Genomic DNA, 26,136 nt, shown 5'->3' on the forward strand with positions numbered 1-26,136 from the left:
AAATCTGAAAATAACTAATCTCAATTGGCGTTATTTCCATTGATTGGATAAATTCCAAGAAGAATATCGCGCAACCTTTGACGAAAGGTTTATCCCAAGAGATAGTTAGAAATGCATCGGGGGGAAGGGGCTTAAGCTCATAAATTAAACTTTCCATGAAAGATACTCAACATTGCTGAATGGAGATCCCAAGATCAAGGTTTCGAATGAGACAACTAATTTGTGGTGCGTAAAGGTAAACACTATCAGAGAATTTTATTCTCTGTCCCTTCCCTATGGTGTAGACGTGATAGTGTGACTGCATGTGAAGGATGACTTTTAAGAAGTCTTAATGAGTTCTATAGTTTCAATTTAAGATTGAAGTGGGGTGTAGCAGTAACACTCTTTATGGAAACTCACCTATCTGAATGAGGAAGTGGGACGCTTCCTATGAGAATATGAGCTTTGATTCTGTAGAGCATTCTGAGAAACATGATACGTCCAGGGCCAAATTGGACAAAACGACACGAGCTTGGCAGCAACCTTGGAGATATCACCCGTGGTTGTTATCGCGAATTACATCAAATGCTAGCAGTTCAAGATATAGTTCACTGTCTCTATCAAGTAATTCCGGTAATATCTCACTAATCAAAGATTCAAGACCTCATGGACACCTCTGCCTAAAATGATATTTCCTGCGCTTTTTATGTGATTCTCGTTTTGATGGTTTTGGTATTACTGGAACTTAGGACCTAAAGGTCACTAAGGTTTCACTAGTTCATGCTTCTTCACTTTGGTGAAAGATACCTATAGTCTCACCATGTGAGAACTAAAGATGAAAGCTCTCAATACTATTATGATTTGTGCAATCCATAGAATGACCCTGGGGTCAACACACTTTTGTGTGAGGGAGAGGACGTAGAAATGACTAGTATGATTTCAACACTTGCACGATCAGTCTGTTTAGATCGTGAGATTGGGATGTTGATTTACCCAGATCTATATGTGTTTTCATGTTTTATTGAGTTTTCATTCATGTGGGGGATTGTTGAAAAACGATTAATAAAAAATAATTTTCTAAAGTTTTAATAAAAATTATAATTTATTGTTTTCTTTTGTGAATGAAACTTATTAGTCCCACATTGTGGAGTTTCCAATTTTTAGTAGTTTTAAGAAACTATATAAACCTTTTAGTCCCACATCGGGAAGTTTTTCTTCTTAAGTTGTATTTGTCAATTATATAAACAAATTCACTACTTTTGTAAAATCAATGGGAAAGATGTTGCTCTATATTTAGAGGGACCCCTAAGGGAAAAAACATTTTATATTGTTTTCTCAAGTGTTCGAGATTTTCCTTTATGGTTTTTTCGGAGTTGCCAAGCTCAAGTTGTGCATCTACTACATATGCTAGTAGTAGGTGTAGTAGGGTGTTTTATCCTGGAGATATCCGTCCTGTGAGGGATATAGCATCACTCTTGAGTGTAGCCGGACGCTAATGTCTTAAGGGCAACGTGTTGAACACGTAACTCACTCTATTTTTCCAAAGTTTTGCCTTGTTCATGTTGCGGAGATATGGGGAGCTCGTCCATTTCATCAAATCGATCACTTCCATTATACAGGAGCTAAGTATCAATAACTTTTGCTTATTTGATTTTTCCTTGTTTTTGATTATTGCACCCAACACTATGTAGGTAGGTCAATTGCTCTACCCTATATATAGATACTGAAAGGACACCTGACTAAGAGTCGCAATGCTTTAGACAGGTTTGTTTCAAGAGATGCCATCCAGTAAATCATCTCTTCATTGGATGCAATCAACCAACACAACATATCACCAAAACGGTATGTGCCTTACTGTTCTCTCATATGTTGGAACAATAACTGTATTCGGTTAGTTATTTCTAACCGGCTACAATGTATTTTGAAATACATCACAGTATTACCAACAAAAGCAACCTTAACATCGATCGAGGAGCATATATTCTTCTTTATCACGTTTTTTTAATAAATTTGTTACATAGGTTTTGGTTTCACTCAACTATACTATCTAGTCATAAAATTTGATTGCTTACGTTTGAGTAATATCTAAGCATGTTTTTCTGAACATATTTTTCTGCGTGGAACGATTTTTCTATTCACGCTGAAGAAATGATCGAGCTAGCCTGTCACCGACGCAAAGGCGGAGCTACCCTGGCTGGAAGAACATATTCTCTTCTTATGCCAAAAGTTATTCCAGTCAACAAACAAGAGTTCCTATTTTATTTGCAAAGACAAAAAACTTGCCTGCGGATTCAGTGGCCAACGCCGCTGAAAGACTACAAATTTCCAATTTCTCTACTTTGGTTATGCTATGACTATGAGACTTTTTCCTTTATCAGCAGATTATCTCAAAGCAAGGGTGCGTTTATCGCTACGAATGTCGACAATGTATAATAAACTTGCTAGTATAGTTTCAATGTCTATCGAAAAAGAATAGTTAAATGACTAATTTCAAGTGTGAAATGAAAATCATGATGTAAGCTTTATATTTATATACAAAGGCATCAGAGCTGCCTTTCCTTACAGGCATCATACACACACCTCTACACGCGATCAACTATTTTCGTAGGATCACAGCTGTTGCAGAGGCTCCGAAACTAGGAATCAGTCACAAACCAAAAGTAGTTGTGCATGGGTCTGGCCCCACAGACGCACTGTGTCGGTTAGGCATATAATACCGCAGACATAACGCAAGCATCTTACAAAACCTCCTTTAATTGGGGGACATAAAAATTAAATGGGAGCCTGTATTAGAGGACAAAAAAGGTCACCCCACCCTAATTTGGGTCATCTCTTATAAAAAAAAGATCTGAATGGCTGAAATGCCACTAAATAATTAGTGATAATCTTAATTAATTAATGATAATTTTATTTAATTAGAGATTTCTTTTCCGGATTTTTTGTCTGCAATTTTTTGACTGATTTTTTTTTGCCCAGATCTGTATGAAAAGTCGTCATGGTATAAAAAAAGTTCAGTGACGATCCTAAACAGTCGTTAATGTTTCGACTGTTTCAGTGACGACTCTAAACTGTCGAAGATTCATTAATGCGGAAATGTACGACAGTTTTGAGTCGTCATAAACATAATCAATTCCCTGACGACCCTTTGGAAGAGTCGTTATTGTTTTGATTACGTGTATGACGACTATAAACAGTCGTTAATGTTTTAGAAGTGTCGTTACAGACAATCGTTAGTCTCTTAGAAGAGTTGTTATCTTCGTCGTTATGGCGGAAATGTACGACAGTTTAGAGTCGTCATGGTATTGGAATTTTCTCAGTGACGACTCTAAACTATCGTTAATGTCTATGAAGGATCATTAATTAGAGTCATTGTTTGAAAGAAAAAAAATATTAACCAAGAGTAAAACAACATATTCACGATTGGATTAATACCCCTCAAAATTTTGAGGTACAAATAAAATATCATAGCCCCCTTGTCGGTTTCTCAATTGTGTTGGACGTCTTAATGACGGTGTCAATTTGATCGTGAAAAACAGGTGAACGAGATTATGAGAACATTAACAGTGGTCAATTTGACATTAACAACATCTTGCAGTTCTAAATGACGGTGTATCCGATGTCTCCCTAGCTAGCACGTATATTATACAGAAGTAAATTAAAAGCATTTGGTGTAGATACGTATCGAATCTACCATCTTAGTTCAAAAATCCCCACACCAAGACTTTGCAATTTGCACAAGCATTAGACTTTAATTATTCAAACTAGTTAAAAAAATGTATATACCTTGACAATGTACTATCATAGTTTGACAGTGGCGGGTGGTGGCATAGTAGTAAATTAAATCATTGACGCTGTCACTCTCTCGCCAGATGATTAGTTTTACTCTCATTTTTCAACATTAGCATGTAAGCACGACTTGGTACAACTTCCTAATTATAGTTTGTTTTTTCTTTATTCGGTAAACCCTTATTGGTGCTCTAGAATATGCTGTTTGAACTTTGAATACTGTTTACTTTTTAATTGGTATGTAAACTTTTTTTTCGTGTTAGTTTTGTCATGTCCCCCACCACTTGTATTTGTTTGCAAGATCACTCGGGATGTTTTAGACCAGCTCTCTCATTTTAAGTTGGAAAATGCACTTTACTTGTTAAAATATATGAATCCCATGTTAAAATGAATTAAAAGTCAACTTCGCTTAGTTTTACGCCGGTTTTGGGTTAATTTGTCCCTTTGTCTCATATGCTTATCTCATCTCAAAGCAAACTACTCATTGCTTATATCGGAAGAATCAAAAGAGATGTACTCTTATTTATCAACTTTCTTTCTACGTTGATCTGGGGCTTTCCTTATCGAACCGTACGGTTAATTATTCTGCATAGTACTTGAAGAAAATTAATAGTCACTCTCAAGTTGGTCACAAACCATTATCAGCTTATAATAATATATACTGTATATATATATATATATATCTGAAGGAAGAGATATATATAATAGAGAGAGAGGGGAGGAGGAAGAGGAAGAGATCTAGCGAGAGATATGAAGTTTGGGAAAGAGTTATGGTCGCATATGGTGCCAGAATGGCAAGCAGCTTACATGGACTATACATCTCTCAAAGCCATACTTGAAGATTTCAAACTTTTTAAACTCAGGAACCCACAGCAACATCAGGAGGATCATCATAACGGTGGAGTTGCTGAAGTGTATAGAACATTCAGTGGTCTGTTAATTGCTCGTAGCATCCCCAGCGTCACCAACTCCTCTAAAGTCACCTCTTCTGCATCTAACTTATCTTCTGCTGCTACTACAACAACTACAACGAACCGCCATCACCATCATCATGGGATATTTCACCATGAAGAGCCAGCCATTTTAGTGCACCGTGTGGCGCACCGGCAAACTGATCACGACTTAGAACATGGGGGAACCAATGAGGTTCATCATGAAAATTTTGAGACCAAGTTGTTAAAGCCAGATGAATTAGGAGGAGAATTTGAATTAGCATTCTTCAGAAGACTTGATGAGGAATTCAACAAAGTTAATAACTTTTATAGAGACAAAGTTGATCAAGTTATGAATGAAGCTGCTGTCTTGACTAAACAAATGGATGCTTTGGTTGCTTTTAGGGTTAAAGTCGAGCATCCTGAATCAGATCAAGGAAAGTTTGAGCAGCTCTGCAGGGAAATTGCTAAATCTGCTTCCGCCTTCTCTTTCCTTTCACCAGCCTCCAGTAAAACTGGTACGAAATCCTATACCTTGTTACATTACTTCTTCGTGCCTTTGTATAATGTGCCTATGTACTCGCTGCTCACCAGTTAATATAGAGCTCCGGCCTTTCAAAATCTAAAGACTTAAAGGCCTAGTCCATAAACAAACCAGTTAATTAACTGTAATTCCCTTGAAATTTGGTAAGATTGTTTAGTACTTATGGTAATCCATTTAAAATAATTGTGACTGGTAATTATTTGATAAGAACTTTGGTAATTATGTCCCGACCTCAGTTTTCTGGAGGTTAAAACCTACGGTCTAGCTTATATGAAAAACGTTTTTCATTTGTTTATTACAAACATTTAGAATTGGCGCATATGGATGCAATTGAAGAAAGCAATGAACAAAGCGTTAGCAACCGTGGAAACCAATCAGAAGAAAGTGAGCTAAGCGAAAACGGAGACTGTGTGGATGGTGATCAGTCTAAAAAACAAGAAACGGGTGTAAATGGAGAACCTGACGCGTCTATAAACGAAATCCTGAACAGTGTTACGATCAAAAAAATCGAAACCCCGGTTTCAACTATCAAAGCAATAATCAGTAAGAACAGAAATAATAATGAAGGATTGCGTTTCAACAGACGAAATCTAAAGATAGTTGAAGAACAACTTAAGTCTGCATTTGTTAATTTCTATCACAAACTTCAACTTCTGAAAAACTATAGTTATCTGAACCTCTTAGCATTTTCGAAGACCATGAAGAGATATGACAAGGTATGTTTTTTCCCCAAATCCTTCAAGCAAACAAGAGAAATTCTCGATAAGTCTGGATATCTGAAATTGAATAATATGATTCTGTTACAGATAACTTCACGGCATGCATCGAAAATATACTTGAACATGGTGGATAACTCCTACATCGGCAGCTCTGACGACGTAAGCTTTCTCTCGTATATATCCATAAAAATTTCTTTAACACTAGCACTAGAATTATATTAGACTTCTCGAGGGACTCTGTTTGTTGAACACAAATCACAGGTTTCTAGGCTCATGGACAGAGTAGAGTCTTCATTCATCAAACACTTCTCTAAGTCAAACCGCGGTAAGGGCATGCACATCTTGAGATCCAAAAAGAAGAAAGAAAGACACTCCACAACATTTTCCTCAGGTAATTATGGTTTAAATCAAATTAGCCATTTGCTTTACGAATAAAGTGTTCAACTTATATGCTAATAAAAAGGCACAGAGGTCGCTTATAGTTGCTGTGTGAATTTCTAATCCTAATTTCGTTTTATAACTTTTATTTCAGGTTTCTTTTTCGGTTGTACAATATCACTTCTAATATGCCTTATTTTGGTCATAAATGTCGGCAAAATCTTTAAGAAGCAGAGCTTTGCTCAGTACATGGATACCATGTTTCCTCTCTATAGGTAAATCGTAGGTAGCTGACATCGTCAAAGTGGACATCTAGTTATATTAAAGAATGTTTGCATTTAACAACTCATTTTGTTTGAATTCTATCTGCAGTTTATTCGGATTTCTAGTGCTACATATGCTCTTGTATTCAGCGAATATATACTTTTGGAAGCGTTACCGGGTCAATTATCCATTTATATTTGAATTCAAGCAAGGAACGGAGTTGGGATACAGGGAAGTCTTTCTACTAAGTACAATTCTTGCAACAGTTTCACTTGCCAGTGTACTTGCCAACCTAAACCTGGAAATTGATCACACAGCAACCAAGTACGAACCGCTTAAGGAGCTACTTCCTCTAGCATTAGTTTCTGTAAGATATTATATTACCTGACCATCACTTTATACATTGATTTGAATCCATTTGTTTATCGATACCTTATTCATTACCTAGTTTTAACTTCTTGATTGATCATTGCAGGCTGTATTACTGATAACATTTTGTCCATTCGACATTGTATTTCTCTCTAGTCGTATCTTTCTGTTAAGAACCACGCTCCATTGTCTTAGTGCTCCTCTCTACAAGGTAAAGAAGGAAGGAAATTTCTATTAATTTGTAAAACATCAGCATTAGAGAAAATGACCATTAATAATTAAGTTTAATTAATGGTTTACTCTTCTTTTTTTCCCCCACCGATCCAATAGGTCAGTCTATCAGATTTTATGTTAGCAGATCAGATGAGTAGCCAGGTTCGCTATCTCTCACACAACTTTTTCTGGCATGTGTGCGTACATTTCTGTCTCTTAGTTAAAACAACTAGTTAACCAGGATTGTCTATTGTTTCAGGGTCAAGCTCTTAGAAACGTTGCGTTCTACATCTGTTACTATGCTTCGGGTGACTACAAAACGAGGGAAACCAGCTGCAAAACTAACAACGTATACAATTCATTCTATATCATGTTAGGTGCTTTTCCGTTTTGGTTACGTGCATTACAGGTTTGTACCTTTTTTCACTTTCAGTGAAACAAATTAGAAAGCTACTTTAACTGGACTTATATATTATTGTTGCTATCCTTGTCCCCTCGATTGGTTCGAGTTTTGATTTGAGGGTTCACATGAGTTTATGAAAGAAATGCATTACTGAGACCACATACATACATACCCTTATGACAACTCGGATTTTTTGGTGTAGTGTTTTCGACGATACTTTGAAGAGAAAGACCAGACACAAGGATATAACGGGTTCAAATACTTAAGTATTGTTCTGGCCATTCTTATGACAACAGCTTACAGTAAGCACAATACGACAGCATTATGGGTACTGGCTTGGATCTGCTCAACTGTTGCAACTATTGTGGCAATATATTGGGATCTTGTCTTGGACTGGGGACTACTACGGAAAAACTCGAAAAACCCTTGGTTGAGAGACAAACTTCTAGTATCATACAAGAGTGTCTACTTTGCAGCCATGGTAATATAGATTTTCTGGTGATAAAAACTTCAACATAATGAATGTTTATGGTTAATTCGTATTTGAGATAAATATAAGTTCCTTTATTTGGTTGCAGGTATCAGATGTGTTGTTGAGATTTGCCTGGCTACAGACAGTGTTGAACATACAATTACCTTTCTTACATAAGGAAGCTATGGTTACTGTTGTTGCATGCTTAGAGATCATTCGTCGCGGTGTATGGAATTTCTTCAGGTATTATTTTGGTGTTTCCATAAGCTATGCCACTTACTATGTTGCCGATGATAACTATGTTTTCGTTTTGCTAGCTTTTATGTTCTGCATTGCAGTTTATACTGCGAATAGGTTCAAATTTTTAACTATGTTTACTGATTCTAATTTTACTAATGATATGGTTTTTAATGATTATTAGGATAGAGAATGAACACGTAAACAATGTCGGCAAGTTTCGTGCATTCACAAAAGTGCCTCTTCCTTTCAACTATGATGAGGATGACGATGATAAAGATGACTAGCCAATTCCAAAAAAGAAGAGCTTCAATGCCATGATCAAGGAACATTAGTATTAACCTCTGATAGCAATGTAGAATTTCAAGAATGGCCAGTTGGGCTAACTACCGAGACCGATCAACAACAATATACAGTTTGTTTGTATGTTTTCTAGATATACAAAAGATGATTTAATATTTTTTATTTAGTGTCCATCAAAAAATTAAGAAAAAATCTGTGAGTCCAAAGGATGTATATTTAGGAGTATCTGATGATGTTTCCTCACCATCTGTGCTTAAAGAAAAATAGTTACTATCCACATGTCCGCCGGCATCCACCAACATACCTGTCCTCCAGCCAAATCTAATGCATTATTGGTAGAGTTGCATTTATTGTTATTTTTTCAATTAGTAGAGTTGCATGTACTATTATTTTTCACTTGGGTTTATCCTATGAAGTTAATGAATGATGGTTTGGGGTGTGCTTTATTAATCTGAAGATTTGAGAGTATGAATGAGAATCAATTTCTGCTGTTGTGAAGTATTTCAGCGTGTGCTGGTGCTAGAACATACCCTTGAACGGAATGAAATTGCCGACAGAAGATATAAGCACAGCATGTTAGGTAATTACTATTGCTATTCAAGCTCCAATGCCTAAAGAATTTATTGATTCTTTTTTACTGCTTCGTATTTTATCAATATGCTCCCAGCTAAGATTTTAAACGCCTTTCAATATCTCGTTTCAAAAAGGAAAAAAAAAAAAAGTGTTTGTAATGATATAGGTGTTACACACATAGAAAGGTTTATGTTTCAACTTGTAGTGTTGCTTCATGCTTCTATAGCAATTCCATCCCGAAGGGCAATTTGCTCGGATCTGCTCCACGCCCCGCAGTATGAGACTTGCTGTAAGTTGCTACAAGTAGTAGAAACTAATAGAGCATGCTCGGTAGTGGTTATGTATTACGTTGTCTTTTTTATTAATTTTTTTTTTTGATGAAATTGGGAAATTGCTCCATGCCTCGATAGTAAATGGCCCGGAAAAAAAAGTTACAGGAAAATACCCCACCATCCATATCTAGGCACCAAGTGCACCACCAATTTTTTCATTCGGCAATCTGTATGGACAAGACCTAGCTAATACAATTGCAAGTAGACCAACTTAATGATCACACTATTTATATAAAGTTTATATCTTTATTTCTTCATGATCAGAAAGTCTAGACAATAGAGTCTGTGAACTTGATTGTTTAGAAGAGTACTCTTGGATGATCTAAAAAATTAATATCCAAGATCAATCTAGTCGTATCCAAATAATTAAATCAGAATTCTGCCAAGTATGAAAGTTTTTATGTATATTTCAAGATACCAATTCTACAAGAACAAGTCTCGTAATTGATCACCATTAATATGGACTTATCTACTAGAATGATTTCGTATTACTTGTGTTATTCCTATTATAAAGCTAAACAATATAATGCAGAAAAGGAAAAAATATAAGAATTCTGTTAACGAGTAAAACTGCACCTGCAGAAAATCTATGGGACCTCGTTCAGATTTAGACACCAAAGTACTAAGTCGTTACAGACACTAGCCTAATATCAAACTTCGTACTTGAATGTAGTTGAGACTGAATTCACCCTCCAAAAAATTTAACTGCAATCATGCTCCTTACATCTCTTGAACCTCGCAAGGCTCTACATTATTGATTCCCTTAGCTGACGTCCTTTACAGCCTAAGAGATGCTTCAGACAAAGTGAAGACTTCTAATACCAATCTGTCTCTAACAGATAAGCCTATTTGATTCCCTTTTATATCCATTAGATCAAGGCTTGATAAAAAAAATTGCAATAGACAAATCTCGCAAACCTCACAATTCCGGACACTTACACTCTGTTAGATGAGAATCCTGGATTCTTAACTACCTCTCAAGAACAACCTTAAAAGTAAACACTTAAGAATAGTTTTTCAGATATTTATCTTGAGGAATCACAAAGTCTGAGACAAAGAGAACTTTGTGATTTCTATCTATCTCGTTCCTGGAAGAGATTACTTAAACCTCGATAAAAAAATGAACAAGATCAAGATACACGAACTATCAAGGTAAAGATAGTAGGACTACGCTTCACGAAACCCTAAGTGAAGTCTTTCAGTCGTAGACCTAATTATGTTTATCGAGGAAACCTAGGTCAACATAGGAAGACTCAAGTAAACAACAAGGACAAAAAAGTGTCAGGGATTGAATTTCTCAGTTTATTGAGTCTCTCTATCTAAAGATTTTCAAGACTATAGTTGCTCAAAATTCAAGCTAAGATAACTTGAGGTTCAAGCAAGCACTTTCTCTGTTTAGATGAAACTCTTGTAAGGAGTCCATGTAAGCATCTCAGAAATATGTCTTAAAATCACGTAGAAGAATATACATTATGGTCCGGGTACCGGAACAGTGTATAATGATAGTTCTCAGAATATATTCCTTTTGAACTTATAAGCAATATCGTTGGGCTGTCAAAGGATAAATATTCGTCGAATATTTAAAAATCTGTATCCGATAGGTTAAGCGCTATCGAATATCTGATAATATCCTATAGGATATAAAAATTCGATATCGATTTCGATATACTGACCTATCGGATATTTATCCGATAGTATCCGGAGATAAAAAGTTAAAAACAACAGCTGATCCCAAATACCCTAGTCATGATGAGAATGAACGAATTTTAACAAAATTCGACAAAATTGAACAACGTGTTTTTCTCAAATCATATGAAATCATGAATAAGGAATGAAATTTTAACAAATTTAAAGAATGGGGCGGGGGGTGGGGGTTGATTGGATTAAATCATACCCAGTTAATCTGATGAAGAATAATGAGATTAGTAGCTGAGAATTGATAGGAAGACGAATCCTTTTGTCACGAAAGTATACAACATGTGCGAGTATGGAAAGAGAAATAAGATCACGATAAACAAAAAACGTAATCTGATTGATGCCAACATTGAGAGAAATAGTTGTTATGATATGATAACCTTTATATAATATATGTACCATAACTAAAGTTCCATGAGCTTTCACATTGTTTCTTTCTCAACTTCTACTGCATTCGTCATTGAAATCATACGAGGGGGGAGTCTTAATTTACCCTTTATCCCAATTGATCAAGTCATTCGCCATTGGAAATTACAAGTAAGTCCATGTTTCTATCGGATATCATATATTAACAAATGGATGGAGCCTAATGCGATTTTGATATGTTAAGGAAGAAATATCCGATCTGATATTCAATAAAATGGATAAAATCCTATAGGATCTTGAATACTCGGAAAAATATCGTGTTCATTTAAATACTTAATATTTGAATCATGATGCGCAACACAAGTGTTCTAGTGATCAATGATGTATTAGAGGTGCTTATGAGAGTTGTAGCAATGCTAAACATATATAAGCATCTGCAAATTTGTACTGGGTAGATATGCGAAACGGTACGCGTACCTATGACCAGTTCATGAATTCAGAAACCAATAATACGCGCACTGCCGCTTGGTTATTCACGAACTATGATCAAAACATTATATGTACTAAGTATGTGTATTGTTCCCCATTCGCGTACCTATGACCAGTTCATGAATTCAGAACCTTAAGGTAGGCGTACTTGGTTTGCGTATTTACCTATTCCGGAACCTCATACATCAATGGTATGCGTACTAGGTACGTGTACCTTCTCAGAGTTCAGATTACAAAAAGTTCTTGAAACTTTTTTTTGATGTTTTGAAACATTCCAAAATGTCATGGAGTTATTTCTAAAAGATCCATATGACACAAACATAATTCTTGAACAATAAATTGTTTCGAACTAAGATTGTTAAAGAACTATGAATATCCATTGCTTGAATCACAATTCGAGATGTTGAACAAGAAAAGCTTGACTCGAAATTTCTTCTTTGCAATGATAAATCTATATTATAAGTCATACGACATAGTCTCATATAGATAAAATGGTAATTTATGTTAGTAAATATAATGGTTCAGTCTTCACATACCACATGTTGATGAAGTTCTCCAGATGTCTTCGTTTGGTCTTCAGTCTTCATCTTTGAGGGTTATTCAGTGATTTCTGATACTCAATTATAAACTTCTAAACCTAGTCTGAGACTTGACTTTAGAAAACTAGAAATCAAGATATAGTTTTGTACAACTAATATTGACAACAAGCTTGAGATAGAAAAACTTGCGAGTTCGACCGAGCAGTGCTCCAACAATATATATCTTAATGAATATTTTTAACACTTACAATACCCCCTACGTGAAATTAAAATGATGAGGGTAACGAGTACACCACAATCCTTTCGTATTAACCTAATATAGACACCCCTTGTGTAATTTAATATAAGAAATAACTACTAAAAGATTACTTCAACAAGATGTAACTTGTATACAACTTAAGTTCGAGAACGAACCAATATATAGGATCGTACCAGGTTTGATCAATGTACTGGTGTACTTATATTAATTATAAATTAAGATAAACAATATAATGTGAAAGTAAGTAAATCACATTGACACATGATATTTTACTAACGAGGAAAACTTCAAGGCAGAAAAACCCGGGACCAAGGCCAGTTTTGAATAGTCTTAAATTAGGCCCTTATATAAATTGACTACCGCAACTTCGTATAGAGGACCGAGTAAACTATTCCTAGTTACCTAATTCCTTTAGTATCCATCTGCCTACAATGAATCTGGTTTCGCACGTAAATCCAAAGGTAGGGTCTACTACCTCAAGTTGCTTCACCCGTTGTGAAGATCACTTCTGCTCAATTTATTTGGATCGTAACCCCAAAAAAGTAAAGGACTAACATGTTCCAATAACCACCTCGTTGTGTATCTCCCAAATCCGGAAATGGTCATAGAGAAAGTTGAGTATAAAGGATCTTCCATTCCTTTTGTCAAAGATAAAACCAAGATAAAGATTATAGAAATAATCTATCTTTGTGGAAAATATCTATTCAAATAAATCTACGTGGAGAAATAAGTAGATATATTGTTCGATCTTTCAAAAAGCTAATGTCTATCGAAATAAACTGCTTTTTTGGATCCCAGATAATAAAGTATGCATGAAGTATCATAAAGATCATAAACCAAAAATAAAAAGTTTTCTATATGCAATCTTGAGAGTAACCTTTGGTAAATAACTTAATTACTACGGATAATCAGCACACCCAGAATAGAGACTGTTAACGTTGATTGATTAAACGTTTTATCAACATATATCGAATCACTAAATCTGTAATAGTCAATCCTCAAGCAAACTTAAGTGGCCTTATATCAGAAAAGAAGAACGATTGAGTAATCAAGTTTGATTTATCAAGGATAAATATACCGTTACTCAATAAAATCAATAATCGAAAACTAAAATAACAATAGGATTTAGTTTCCTACCAACAGTACTACTAAAAGATTCTTGATCCCGAAGAAGACATCAAACGAAGACAACGCGAGAGATTTAACCTAATTAGATTATTCTCCTCTATCAACGAGTTGTCTTCCCACAAAAACAGTTCGATGGTGTGTTAAGAGATGAGTTTGTAAGAATACAGGCTTCACTATTTATAGTTTTATGACCAAAGCTTGTTTGGAAAAAAAAGGAATTACCAAATACGAAAATCCTTAAGATATATATTTAATGTAAATTTTCAATTTTGACAAATTCCAACTGTAATCCAACCAATAAACCAAAACACTCTTAGTTGACAACTAATATTATCTAATATACAGTCATATAAGTAACTAATATAGAAAATAGAGATATGTGAACTTTTGTGATATGGTAAGTACATAAATTCGATATCTAAAAGATATCGAATATTTAGGCTTCAGGATCTTGCCTCGAGTATCAAAGGAATATACTTGAACATTAATATATAAGAGTTCAACACATGTTCAAACCACTATGTCAACATTGTGCGAACATTTCAAGTTCAATACGTGTACATCTCGATGTTTATAAAAACTCGAAGATCATCAAACATATAAAAATATAAACTTAGATTAAACTTCAAACATGATCGACCAGGGATTGGTCCTGAAGTCTTTTTTGAATAGAGAAAAGATATTGTCAAGTGTACTTCTTTATATATTTTTTACAATATTCCTTCATTCATAATCCAAAGGGTTGAATTCATTGCGGAAGATCAATATGCTAAACAATAACAAGTTATCAATTAGTGTTATGTCGATTCACGTAGTCGATAGATAAACTATACTTCATCATTCATATATACAAGTTGTATGAACCACTAGTATATGTTTCCTTGATACTTTTGATCACATAGTCGATAGATAAACAAGATTTACTTTGTATGATATGTTTTCAATAAATACTGACTTGAAATAACAAAGATACAAATGGAACACGTCAAGCCTGTTGCTACTACCTCGAATTGAAGGATGATGTGGTCGTTGATGCCGATACGTTTTCAGGTTCTTCATGAGTAACAAGAGGGAGTCTCTATTTTTATGTTCCTAGTCTAACTTAATAAAGTTGACTATAGTAATCAAACCAAGCATCTTCAAGTTTTGGAAATAAAATATGACAACCAAATTTGACATACCAACGCATGGTTAGTTTAACCAAGCAACGCGCTAACAGAATTGTTAACATTTACGAAAACCCTTTATATACAAATTAATTCATTATAGCCTCCATTTTTGAACACCAGTAGATAATTTATCAGTTAAGTGCCATGTCACCACTCAGAAATGTCATATTACCCATTGTTTGTGGGTGAAAACTGTTTCTGCTGGTTTTGGTAATTTCGTGTGTGTGGATGAGAAACGAGTCTAAACCCTAAACAATGTACTGCACGAGAGTACTTTTGATTCGAGAGATCAATCTGTAAAAATATGGCCTAAACCAATAAATTGTTGTTCCAGAATTGCTTCGGTCACAAAGTGAAGGAGAAGGGTTGGTCTTAGGGAGGGAAGCGAAGAAATATTTGAGACCAGAATCGTTGATTCTGGAAGTATGGGTGTTTTATGACTTGTATCATAAAATAGAACTGGCTAGCTGAATGAGAAGATATCAGGTGATTTCTGTATGTTGTATTGTTCTCCTGACCAAAACTTGTTCTTTGGTGGAAATAGGTGAGACCTATTTATACAAGTCGCAACAAAATGTACCCTGGTCTCATAGGAATTGAAAACGATTGAGTGGTGAAAGAGTAATGTGTAACGTTGGGATTTATGTTTCCATAATGAGGGAGGTGGATCCGCTCACGCCATTACTCTTTGCCATTACTAACCTCCCCACTTTATGACGCTTTCTTGTAACGGGTGTATTGCACGCCGCACGCTGTAAATCGCCAGACCAATACCCTGATGAGTATCCCCCAATTTGTGACATGTTTGATGTCTCGAGTGTTTTCTAATAAAAACATGTAGCACTATGCTACGTGTGGCGAGCCAAAATCAAGAGACTTGCCGCAGGAAAATAGCATGTGTTGTTGTTAGGCTCGTCTTGACTGGTCGTCTGAAACTTGCCACCAGTATGCCAGTTTGATGGCGAACTCGGATGGCTGAGATTGCATCTCATGAGGAAGGGTAGTCGTTGATTACGGATACCTTCTGTTGGCGCTTGATGATGGCATAGTGGCACTTTGAGCGCACGCGAGTGGCATTGAGGCATGGATGGCATATCTCGTGCATGCCAGTGGCACGGTTGTGAAAGTGGCGCCTGGCGTACCCAGGGCCACTGGATTTTGGCGGCTGGTCGCCTAAAAGTTGTCACAAGACTGTTAGCTCGATGGCCAATTTGGATGGATGAGATCGCATCTCATGAAGGGTAGTCGTTGATTATGGCTACCTTCCGTTGGCGCCTGATGATGGCATAGTGGCTCTTTGAGTGCGCGCCAGTGGAATTGTGGCATGGCTGACATGTCACATGCATGTCAGTGACACGGTTGTGCAAGTGGCGCCTGGCGTAGCCATGACCAATGGATTTTGGCGGTTGGTCGCCTAAAAGTTGCCACAAGCCTGTTTAGCTCGGTGGCCAATTTGGATGGATGAGATCGCATCTCATGAGGAAGGGTAGCCGTTGATTATGGCTACCTTCCATTGGCGCCTGACAACTTCGTCTAAATTAGGGTTTGGTATGCCGAAACCCTAATTAGCACATATGGCATGCCGCATGCGGTAGGTGGCATGTTGTGGGCCCAAGGTGTCATAGTTTTGTGCCACGATTAGAAGTTAGGGTTTTATCTATTGTCGTTAGAGCATGGTCGCGCCTAGGGTTCAGGCTAGTCAAATAAAGTCCGTTATGAAACTGGTCACGCATGGAGAGTGGGATGGCAAGTTTCGGCATGCCGTCGCGATAGGTGGCGCGCTTGGCATGTTTGGCATGCGCGTTTGGCATGTGCGCCTGGTACGCGCGCTTGGCATGTTTGGCATGTCGTTTGGCATGTGTGCCTGACATGTTTGGCATGTGGGCCTGGCATGCGCGTCTGGCCTGTTAGGCATGTCGTTTGGCATGTTCGTTTGGCATGCGCGTCTGGCTTGTTTGGCATGTGCGCCTGGCATGCGCGTCTGGCTTGTTTGGCATGCCGTTTGGCATGTGCGCCTGACATGCGCGTCTGGCTTTTTTGGCATGCTGTTTGGCATGTGCGCCTGAAATGCGCATTTTGGCATGTTTAGAATGCCATTAGCATGTGAGCATGGTTTTGGGAAACCAATTCGGTATGACGACCTCTTGACACAATTTCCAACCCTTTTAAGGCCGTGGAAGGTTTAGAGCAACCTGATTGGTCGATGGAAGTAGGGCCGGAAAATATGGGCCCAACCACGACTTATGGGAGTGTGGCAGGTTTAAGGCGACCCGACTGGTCGACAAAGGAGTAGGGCCGGTTTAGGTAAAATGGGGGCGTGGCCACACTAGTGGGAAACGAGGTTCTTTCAACCCATAACCCCGACCCTCGTCAACAGTCAATTGACCTTGAGCAGGTCAAAACAGTCGGGGATGTAAAAAAAAACACGGAGAACAGATTTAGCAGCCAAAACGGGTCGTACTTCCAACCTTTATTCTCAACCCACACTATGACCGATGAGCTTATCTATTTCTGTGGGACCCACTTTCTATGGGACCCACTTTCTATGAGATGTATCTCTCTCCTTATCATCGTTCTAACCTAACTATACTTCAGACTCACTATCTCTCTCCTAGCGCCTCTCTTATCTATCTTCTTCCTCGACCTCTAAACCGATACAGAAAAATACCCAGAAGAAATCTCTTACAGGGGGTTAGTCGTGAGAGAGTTTGAGAGATTTTAATGTATTTAGGTTTTCTCCTGTTAGTCATGAGGGAGTTTGAGGGAGTCTCTCCAAATCCCCGTTAGTCGTGGAGGAGTTTAGAGGAGTCTCCTAAACTCCCTAGAAAACACATGTTAGTCGTTGGGGAGTTTAAAAAAAGCTCTTGAACTCCCTATTAGTCAAAAAACCCTACAATACTAGGGAGTTGGTTGCTTTGGGGAGTTCGAAGGAGTTTCTAGTGTATTTTGGTCTCACAACAAATCTCTCAAAAGAGTAGAGATTTGGGAGGAGTTTGAGAATGTATAGCTTGAAAAGGGTCTCAGTGATTTTCTAATTTTGTTGTACTGTTACAGTAATCGAGCTAAGCGAGTATTTTCCTCTGCACTAATTACTAAGCGATATAGTTTAATATCTCTTAAGACAGCTGACGGGATCAACATTTTGATTCAAGGCCCTATCTCGTTCTCAGGAAAATGGGTTTTCTCCAGAGGTTGTTACTACTACTACTGTGTCTTTATTCTTCTTAGTTATGCCTTTTTGATTTGTCTTGTCTCATGTTGAAATGGAGTAATTTTAGTTTGTGCATATAAATTGTTCTGTAAATGACTAAATGCGTAAGCTTCGTAAACAAAAAAATCCATATGAGTTATGCTTTTTACGTCACAAGTGATGTTATGGATTACAACCTGCATTATTTTAGTCCTTTTTCGGTTATTAGTTTATTACGAACAAATGCATTGGCAAGTCAATTTTGGTCCTTGTTGAGGAATATAATATCTAACTATGGGTCATTGAAAGTTTGCATTGAGAACAGTATGTGCACATTGAGTATCAAATTACGATACCTGTTCTGGTATTAGAGGAATTTAGTATTATATATTGATGGATACCTACACTATGAGCAGGTTTGCAGTCGTTTCATTGTGGGGTTTCCATTTGGCTGGGAGGATGTTGCTGATCAATGCTTGGACCAACATCTGCTGGTGATGGTGCTCCAGCTAGTATGTCTTCCTTTCCCGAGTCAAAAGAAGTGCCGACTTCTCTTTCCAACAAGAAGACGTTCACTAACATGAAAAGTGAAGAACCGGAAGATCTTAGTTGCAGTTATGATACTGGTATGGATGAAGTTGTAAAAGATGCTCCAGTATCTACAAATTCTGATGTGAAAAATGTTGATCCAAATGAGGCCACTGTTGCTGTTCCAGTGTGCATCCTGAGAGTACAAAGTTGGCTAAAGCCAAAGGTGGAGTTAAAAAAGGTAAAGTAGGTCGGAAGAAGAAGAGAACAAATTCATGTTCTATTTCTGGGTCTGCTGGCTGTGGAGTTGTACAAGTCCATCTCAAAGAGGATATAGGTCATGTTTCTGAAGGAAAACTGGAAAGATCTGTGTCAGAAACGCCCATTGCATCCAGTCATAGTGTGCAAGAAAGATCTGGAAGTTGCAATTCTAGCACAACCAGGACCACGGCTATCTCACTCTCCTTCGCTGCAGTTTCCTGCCATTCCAGTCCTTGAATTTCTCCTTCTTGCTGTGACACCGACACACACAATCAGCTCCAGCCCCCATATCTCAGCACACAGCACTGTTGCATTCTATTGTTCTCTGTTAAGCTTCATTCCATCACCGCCAACATCGAACTCATTTCAGTCCCTTGTTTCGCACCACCACCACCATCACCAGTACCATTTAGTTCAAGCAACAACATCTCAATTCTTTCCCTGCTGTAACTATAACCACCTGCAAGTCAGGTTCAATACCAGACTCGTCTCTGCTTTAATCAGTTAGCATCCATTCCCTTCCGGAAACACTCATACCCATTTCATACAACTGTAGCTCAATTCCATTCTAGACCTTGTTCACCATTGCCATGATCAGCTGCACATTCACCATCTCATTCTCTATAGTTGATTCCGCCTTACCTGACTGTCACCACCAATACCCACAGCCATCTCTGGAAGCAATATCAAACTGCAGCACCATCTACACTGACTCTCACAATACTCCTGCTCTTGACTGCAATCCCAGTTCAACATCAAGCTTAATACCGCCACCAACTGATCAAACATTCAACACACATTCCATTTCCAGCTCATCCTACCAGTTCAGACTTGCAATCTCCCATGGCCTCACTGCAACTTCACTTCCATACCCGCTTCAGTTCGTCGCCATACTGCATCTCCATTATCTCAGGTCATCACCAAACTCATCAATCGAACCCATTTGTTATCTCAGTACATTCCCTCTTCAGACACAACCACAGACTCAAGCTTTCAATAGCTGTGCTGTGAACAGAACAACCTACTTCCCTGCAATGCACAGACTCAACACATCTGCAATCTCCATAACCAGCTGCTGCAAAAACACCAACTTCTCTTCCCTGCAACCTCAGACAACTCCCATCTCAGTCCATTCCTTTCTTAGCCAACTGCAAACGCACAACTGCAAGGCACAGGTTCAGCTCGTTACAATCCACCAACTTCAGACCAATACCACAGGTTTAGCTCCATAATTTCTGCAGCATTCCTTCCCTCGACATCATCATTTCAAATTCTTCTTAACGGCACCAACACTGCCTGAATTCAACCAACAGTACCTTCAGCTTATTATTTTCTTTGTTGCTTCGTGTATCTTCTTTTCCCTGCAAATGAAATTAGAGCACTGGGAAAACCCATCTATGTTTTATGCACCCATTCCAACCTAGTAATGAAATAGAAGTAGAGAAAATGACGGCAGCTGCTTGTGAAGATGATCATAAAAATCCGGCACTGAAATTGAGCTCAGCTCCCTTTTATTGTTTCTTAAAAGAGAATGAGTTAGGAGTGAACTCTCTCAAACTCCCCCAAACTCCCTCAAATAAACTCTCTCAAACTCCCTGCACTCCCCCAAACTCCCTGAACTCAAAAACACCAACCTCTCTCAAACTCCCTACACTCTCTCAAACTCTCTTAAAATTCCTGAGATTTAAAATACACTCAACTCCCCCAAAATCACTTGAGGACTAACACCTCTTAAATTATTGCTCTTAAACCCAACCCCTTTCTCCCGGTCTTCTTCATCTCCTCGACAAAATCGAGTTCTCCAGTAAACCTTATTCTAAACAGGTAACCATGTACTTAAGCAAAGAGGAAGAGAAGCATTCTTCTTACCATTTTCTTATTTTCATTTTTGTGGTTTAGGTTATTACTTACCGATCTTCTTTTATTTTTTTTCAGAGGGTTTCTTTTTATCCAACTTCTGTTCAGATATGAAATAAAATTAGGGTTCTGATTTCGTGGTTTTAATTTGTTAGGGTTTCTGTAATTTGTGTTTGTAGAAAATTTCATCGATTTTTCTTTTAATTCTTCCAATTTCTTTGGGTTGGGTATCTTTCTGAATCCTACAAGTTTGATAAACTGATTTTTGAAAATTATTACAATTATTTTGATTGCCTTAGACTGTATGACCTAATTTGGTAAATACTGAGATTTCTTCTACAATTCTTTCTCTGCATACTAATTTTTCTTTATACAATTTCTTTTCTAAGATCTGACTTAGGTTCGTAACATTCTTGCTCTTTACAGAAACCAAGCAATATGTTTCTAAGATGGGTAAACTCGCTCAATTTTTATTTGATGATTTTTTGATTATTGCATTTAGATTCTATTTATTATTATTTTTTTGATTGTATGGCTTTTGATTTCAGGGTTTGTTGTTGAGGTTGTTCTCCTTCTATACAGCAAAGAGGGTAAAATTCTTTCACCCAATTTCTTATTGATTTTTCTTTTCATCATTCTTTTGGTATAACCGCATGTTTAGGGTTTTTGATTTTAGGGCTTTATGATTATAGGGTTCACCGCTATGGTATTTCTCCCTTTCTACAGCAAAAAGGGTAAAACTCTTTTACTCAATACATTTTCCTTCCATCATTTTTTCGGTTCAACTGCGTGTTTACTGGTTTTTTATTTCAGGGTAGCTGTTAAGGTCTTTCTCCATACAAAAAGGGGTAAAATTCTTGCAATCAACCTATTCTAATTTTTTCATCATGACTATCATGTTAATTTGATAAAAAGTCAGTTGAAAACAGTTTGGTCCTACAAATATAAGGTGCAAATTTGATTCTCACCAATTGCTTATCTTGCTAACTGATTTATGTAGGCAACAAGATGATGAATTGGATGATTTCAGTGAAAATGTGCAAAGAACTTGAGGTGTGGAGCTCACTTTACACAAAGAAACTACTTAACAGGTAGCAATTCTGATTGGCATTCTTTAATTAAGGTTGAAATGCTTTCTTGGTTATAATTTCATTTGTTCGTTAAGTATATTAGCGTCTTTTATGGAATTATTGAAAATTTATGGTGCTATATGTGTTGATGTAGGATTAAGGACATGTACAAGCATGTGAATGATGGTTCTTGACTGAAGGCTCCTCTTATTTCTAATGGTAATTATGAGATAATTATGAAGGTGATAGTCTGATGAGGCTTGTAGTCTGATTCTTTTGTCAATTTAATATAGTCTATATGGTTTATATTCATTCAATCTATATGTATAAGCATGGTTACAAGTGAACTAAAATTTTGTTCTGCCTCTGTTTCAGGAGAAAATCTGTTCTGTGTTGCTGCTGACCAACTTTTTCACTTTCCTGCCACCTTCACATTTGTCATCCGAACATTTTTCGGTACATCCCTTGACTAACCTATCTAGTCATTGCTATATAGTATAATATCTGAGCATGATTCTCATAAATTAGTTTCCAACCTTGCAGTATTGGATGGTATTGGGAAGGGTTTTGACCCTCGATTTGGCAATTTTACAGAAATTTCCAAAATGTGAGTTTTCCTTATCTAACAACATTTTTTTCCATTAGGTTGATGAAAACTTCTGATACTGTCTGTCGTCTATGCATCCTTCGTATATCTCTTACTTGTGATATGATGTGTTTGCCAGCTATGCACTGGAGTTGCTAAGATTTCGGGAGGCTGGTGCTGAAGTTGCCATAAAGGCAAGCCCCTAAAACATCTTGATTGTGTTATTGTATATTGAGTCATTATGATGCGACTCTGATTCATATCAAATTATTCAAAATATATATGTCAGGACTTCAAGAAGAGATGGGAACGAAAGAACCAAACTGTTGATAACTTATTTGGGAAGGGTGACAGTTCAAAATCTTGCTCAGGTTATTCAATGTCTGGTAAGGGTTTAACATCTCTTTTTCATTTATTCTTTATGTTTTTGGGTTTGTAATAATCAATTTCATTTTGTTCTGGTGGTCGCGAAATTTGTATTTTCCACTCAATTGAGTGTGAGAATATATGTGATGAGTTGGATATGTTCAGTTATTTGGTTGAATTTTATTTACTCTTCCCTTTGATTGTTACATTTCTAACTGATTGATGTAATTTGTTTAATCCATTCATAAGCTCTACCAAGTTATTTATATTTTTATTTTCATTTATCTGACTGCACTACTGGTATCAAATGACTAGTAAGCAACGGTTTTTTCTGGCTATTATTAAGACTTCACCAAACCAGCATTTAATCTTTTCTAAACAAGTTCAACTGTACCAACAACTTGTGCAACCCTGCATTTGTCCCAATGTTTAAACACGACAATTATTCTATTTTAATAAATCTCAGAGAGGCCTTCATTGAAATTGCTTTCTGAGCACCTACGTTATTGTTTATCGCAGATTTGAAGGAGCTCGATTTTACTGCAAACTTGCTTTCGGAATGGAAAGTAAGCTTTATTTTTGTTTGTCATAATCATCTTTAATTGCTTGGTTGAGATATGTTCAATCTTATTCTTATCAAACTGCATCTCCATGACTCAACTATTAGATGTTTTTTCCTATCTAGCCAGCATCCTCCAACTATGTTCTGTATTGATGCCTTGTGATTTTTGATGTGAAGGACATTAAGCATCCAGAGAATCCATTCACAGGTACAAGCAAAGGTGGTATTCCTATATTTATGTTGATTGCATGTTTGGCAAAAATTGAAATCCTTAATGGGATTGAGGTAGTTTTTTGAACAATTTTTTCCTTATTAACGTTTTGTTTGCAAGGGTTACCTTAACTGTTAAAATGCTATCATTTATCTTTCAGGTGAGGATTCTTGAGGGAAAAGAATCTGAAATCAGGTATCTTCCTTCATCAACTAATCTGTTCACTCAGCTTCTAAGTTCTATTTTCTACAAATGAAGTATTAATTAAGTTTGACCAGTCGATGAGATGATTGTATAAGTTATTCCGTTCATGTAAAAGCTAAGAATGTAAAATCTAAGAATATGAGATGTGGTCGCATGTATTAGAAAATTATTTTGTTCATGTAAAACCTAAGAATGTAAAAGCTACTATGTTCATGTCATATGTTTGTGTTTGCTACTGCCTTACCAATTTACACTCACATAGGTGTTGTACAAGTTGTGTGATGTAGTTTCATGTCATATTGTAACCATTCAATCGTGTTCCTTGTTTCAGGGAGCTCAAACTGACAAAGGTCCTTATTTGAAATTATCAACTTGAATTGTGTAAGTTCATTGTCTGAAGCAACAGATACTGCACATCAAGTGCTTGATATAAATCCTTAAAGAAAACAAAATGGGGTAACTGTTCTCTATAGCGTTCTCTATATATTTCAGAATTATTAACTGCATTGTGTGAACCGGATGGTTTCAATGGCATCTTCTTGTCTTGGTTATTGGTTCCAAAACTAACTTGAATGGCGATACTAGTTTAGTAGCTTTGTTATGGCTAATTTAGTTGTTTAGTAGCTTTGTTATGGACAATTTAGTTATCATTTTGAAGTCTCAAATTATGTCCCAGCTTTATAGGTTTAGGTCATGGAGCCCTTTGGATTGTCTGTCACTAATACTCTGCGAAAGAAATGGTTATATACATCATCTAGTATGAGATACTGTGATAAATGGTGTAATTTATGAAATCCAATTGTAGTCTATATTCAGTGCTTGATCTTTTCGAAGTGATTAAGAAAGAATGTGATGAGATATGAGCATTATTCCTCAGGTATACATTCTATCTAGAGAACCATAGTTGATGGTTTGGTTAGAGGAGGCTCTAATTGATGATCTTTAATCCCTGTGGTATGCAAATTATTAATGACCAGCAGTGTAGATATCCTGGAATATGATACTGAACTGTAAGTGGGGTATTTTTAATCTTTGGTGCTTGTTGTTCCGTGTTGGACTTGTAGTCTTTTGACCCTTCCAAACATCTAGAACCAGAATTTATTTTTTCTGTAACTTTCCAAATTAAGTGCCTAACGAAACCATTATTTTGTAACTTTCTTTGCTGCGGGTATTCCATTACGAAGTGTTGGTTTAGTTCATTTTACCGCTGGTGTATCAAGTTTCGGGGGTTAGTTCAACACCAGTAAGTTTATCATTTTGCTGGTTTGCACTTTTCTTTAAGACACTTTGAACTTACTAGGGCTAGTTGCTCTTATCTTTAAGAAACCTTGAACTTATTAGGATTTGTATCAGTATGAATTTAGAATTTGAATCCTTTTTTTGTATGATTCTGAATCCAAGTGTAAACTGAATGTATTTATAAGTTGTGTGATGAAAACAATGGATGATTAATGGAAAGGTCATTATAAATTTACTGAGTACGGGTTTCATTTCAGTTTCATTGAATTTGTTTTAGTTTTCATTTGAATTCCCATTTGAGTTTCATTTGGGTTTGATTTGAGATTTAGTCCGATTCGATCAGGCCAGTCAGCCAATCTAAGTCTACTTTTTTTTATATTAAGATTTATATCTACGACCGACTGTGGTCAGTCAGAACTTATGGACCGTCAATACCGGTCGTTGGTATAAGATACTACGCGACCCGCGCAGCCACGTCATAGATAAAAAAGACGCTCAAACAGCGACCCTTTCCTCGACTGCCAAAGCAAGTCTTTAACTCGTATCTATGACTTGCTTTGATAGTCGCGAAACGGCAATTTTCCACAAGTGCCAGGTGGCCTGTGGCATGGCCACGCTTTTGCTCCTTCTATGTGGCTCCGTTACTCTTTGTTTTCTAATTTTGGGCAGGACTCTCTACACCTATTAATCCGCGGCGGATCAATTGTTTAGTTGCTTAAGAGTAGTTTTAACCAAATGGGGTTTAATATACTGTGCAGGGCGCAAAACCATAATTTATGCAAATTAGTGAGGTTCATGAGTTTTTTGTGAGTTGTCACAATTATTGATTGGATTGGATCTTGTGTGCTGCCACAAAATTCCTGTTTTTACAGAGTGCAGTGTGCTTTCTGTCTGAGCATTTCGTGCAATGGCC

The 26,136-nt window shown here is 36.9% G+C and overlaps 1 protein-coding gene and 1 long non-coding RNA gene across 4 annotated transcripts; both read left to right on the top strand.

The window, feature by feature from the left end:
- The first annotated feature begins 4,545 nt into the window (after window positions 1–4,545).
- Window positions 4,546–8,786, top strand: LOC113324273 (phosphate transporter PHO1 homolog 7-like). The gene is made up of 12 exons (XM_026572597.1): window positions 4,546–5,215; window positions 5,551–5,957; window positions 6,048–6,119; window positions 6,222–6,351; window positions 6,493–6,613; window positions 6,711–6,969; window positions 7,078–7,182; window positions 7,302–7,346; window positions 7,444–7,593; window positions 7,790–8,068; window positions 8,166–8,302; window positions 8,481–8,786. The coding sequence occupies exons 1-12, from the start codon at window positions 4,546–4,548 to the stop codon at window positions 8,581–8,583; spliced, it is 2,478 nt and encodes an 825-aa protein (XP_026428382.1). The 3' UTR covers window positions 8,584–8,786.
- A 14,148-nt stretch (window positions 8,787–22,934) lies between these two features.
- LOC113320221 lies at window positions 22,935–25,440 on the top strand. 3 transcript variants are annotated; one of them, XR_003345966.1, is made up of 4 exons: window positions 22,935–23,027; window positions 23,527–23,777; window positions 23,941–23,975; window positions 24,316–25,440. It is a non-coding gene; the product is annotated as an uncharacterized LOC113320221 (long non-coding RNA). The 3 variants fall into 3 exon arrangements; XR_003345967.1 differs by having other exon boundaries at window positions 23,527–23,975; window positions 24,316–24,365; window positions 24,862–24,879; XR_003345965.1 differs by having other exon boundaries at window positions 23,527–23,975; window positions 24,316–24,418.
- The last annotated feature ends 696 nt before the right edge of the window (window positions 25,441–26,136 follow it).

This window comes from Papaver somniferum, chromosome 11, assembly GCF_003573695.1.
Source record: "Papaver somniferum cultivar HN1 chromosome 11, ASM357369v1, whole genome shotgun sequence".
In the NCBI taxonomy this organism is placed as follows: Eukaryota; Viridiplantae; Streptophyta; class Magnoliopsida; order Ranunculales; family Papaveraceae; genus Papaver; species Papaver somniferum.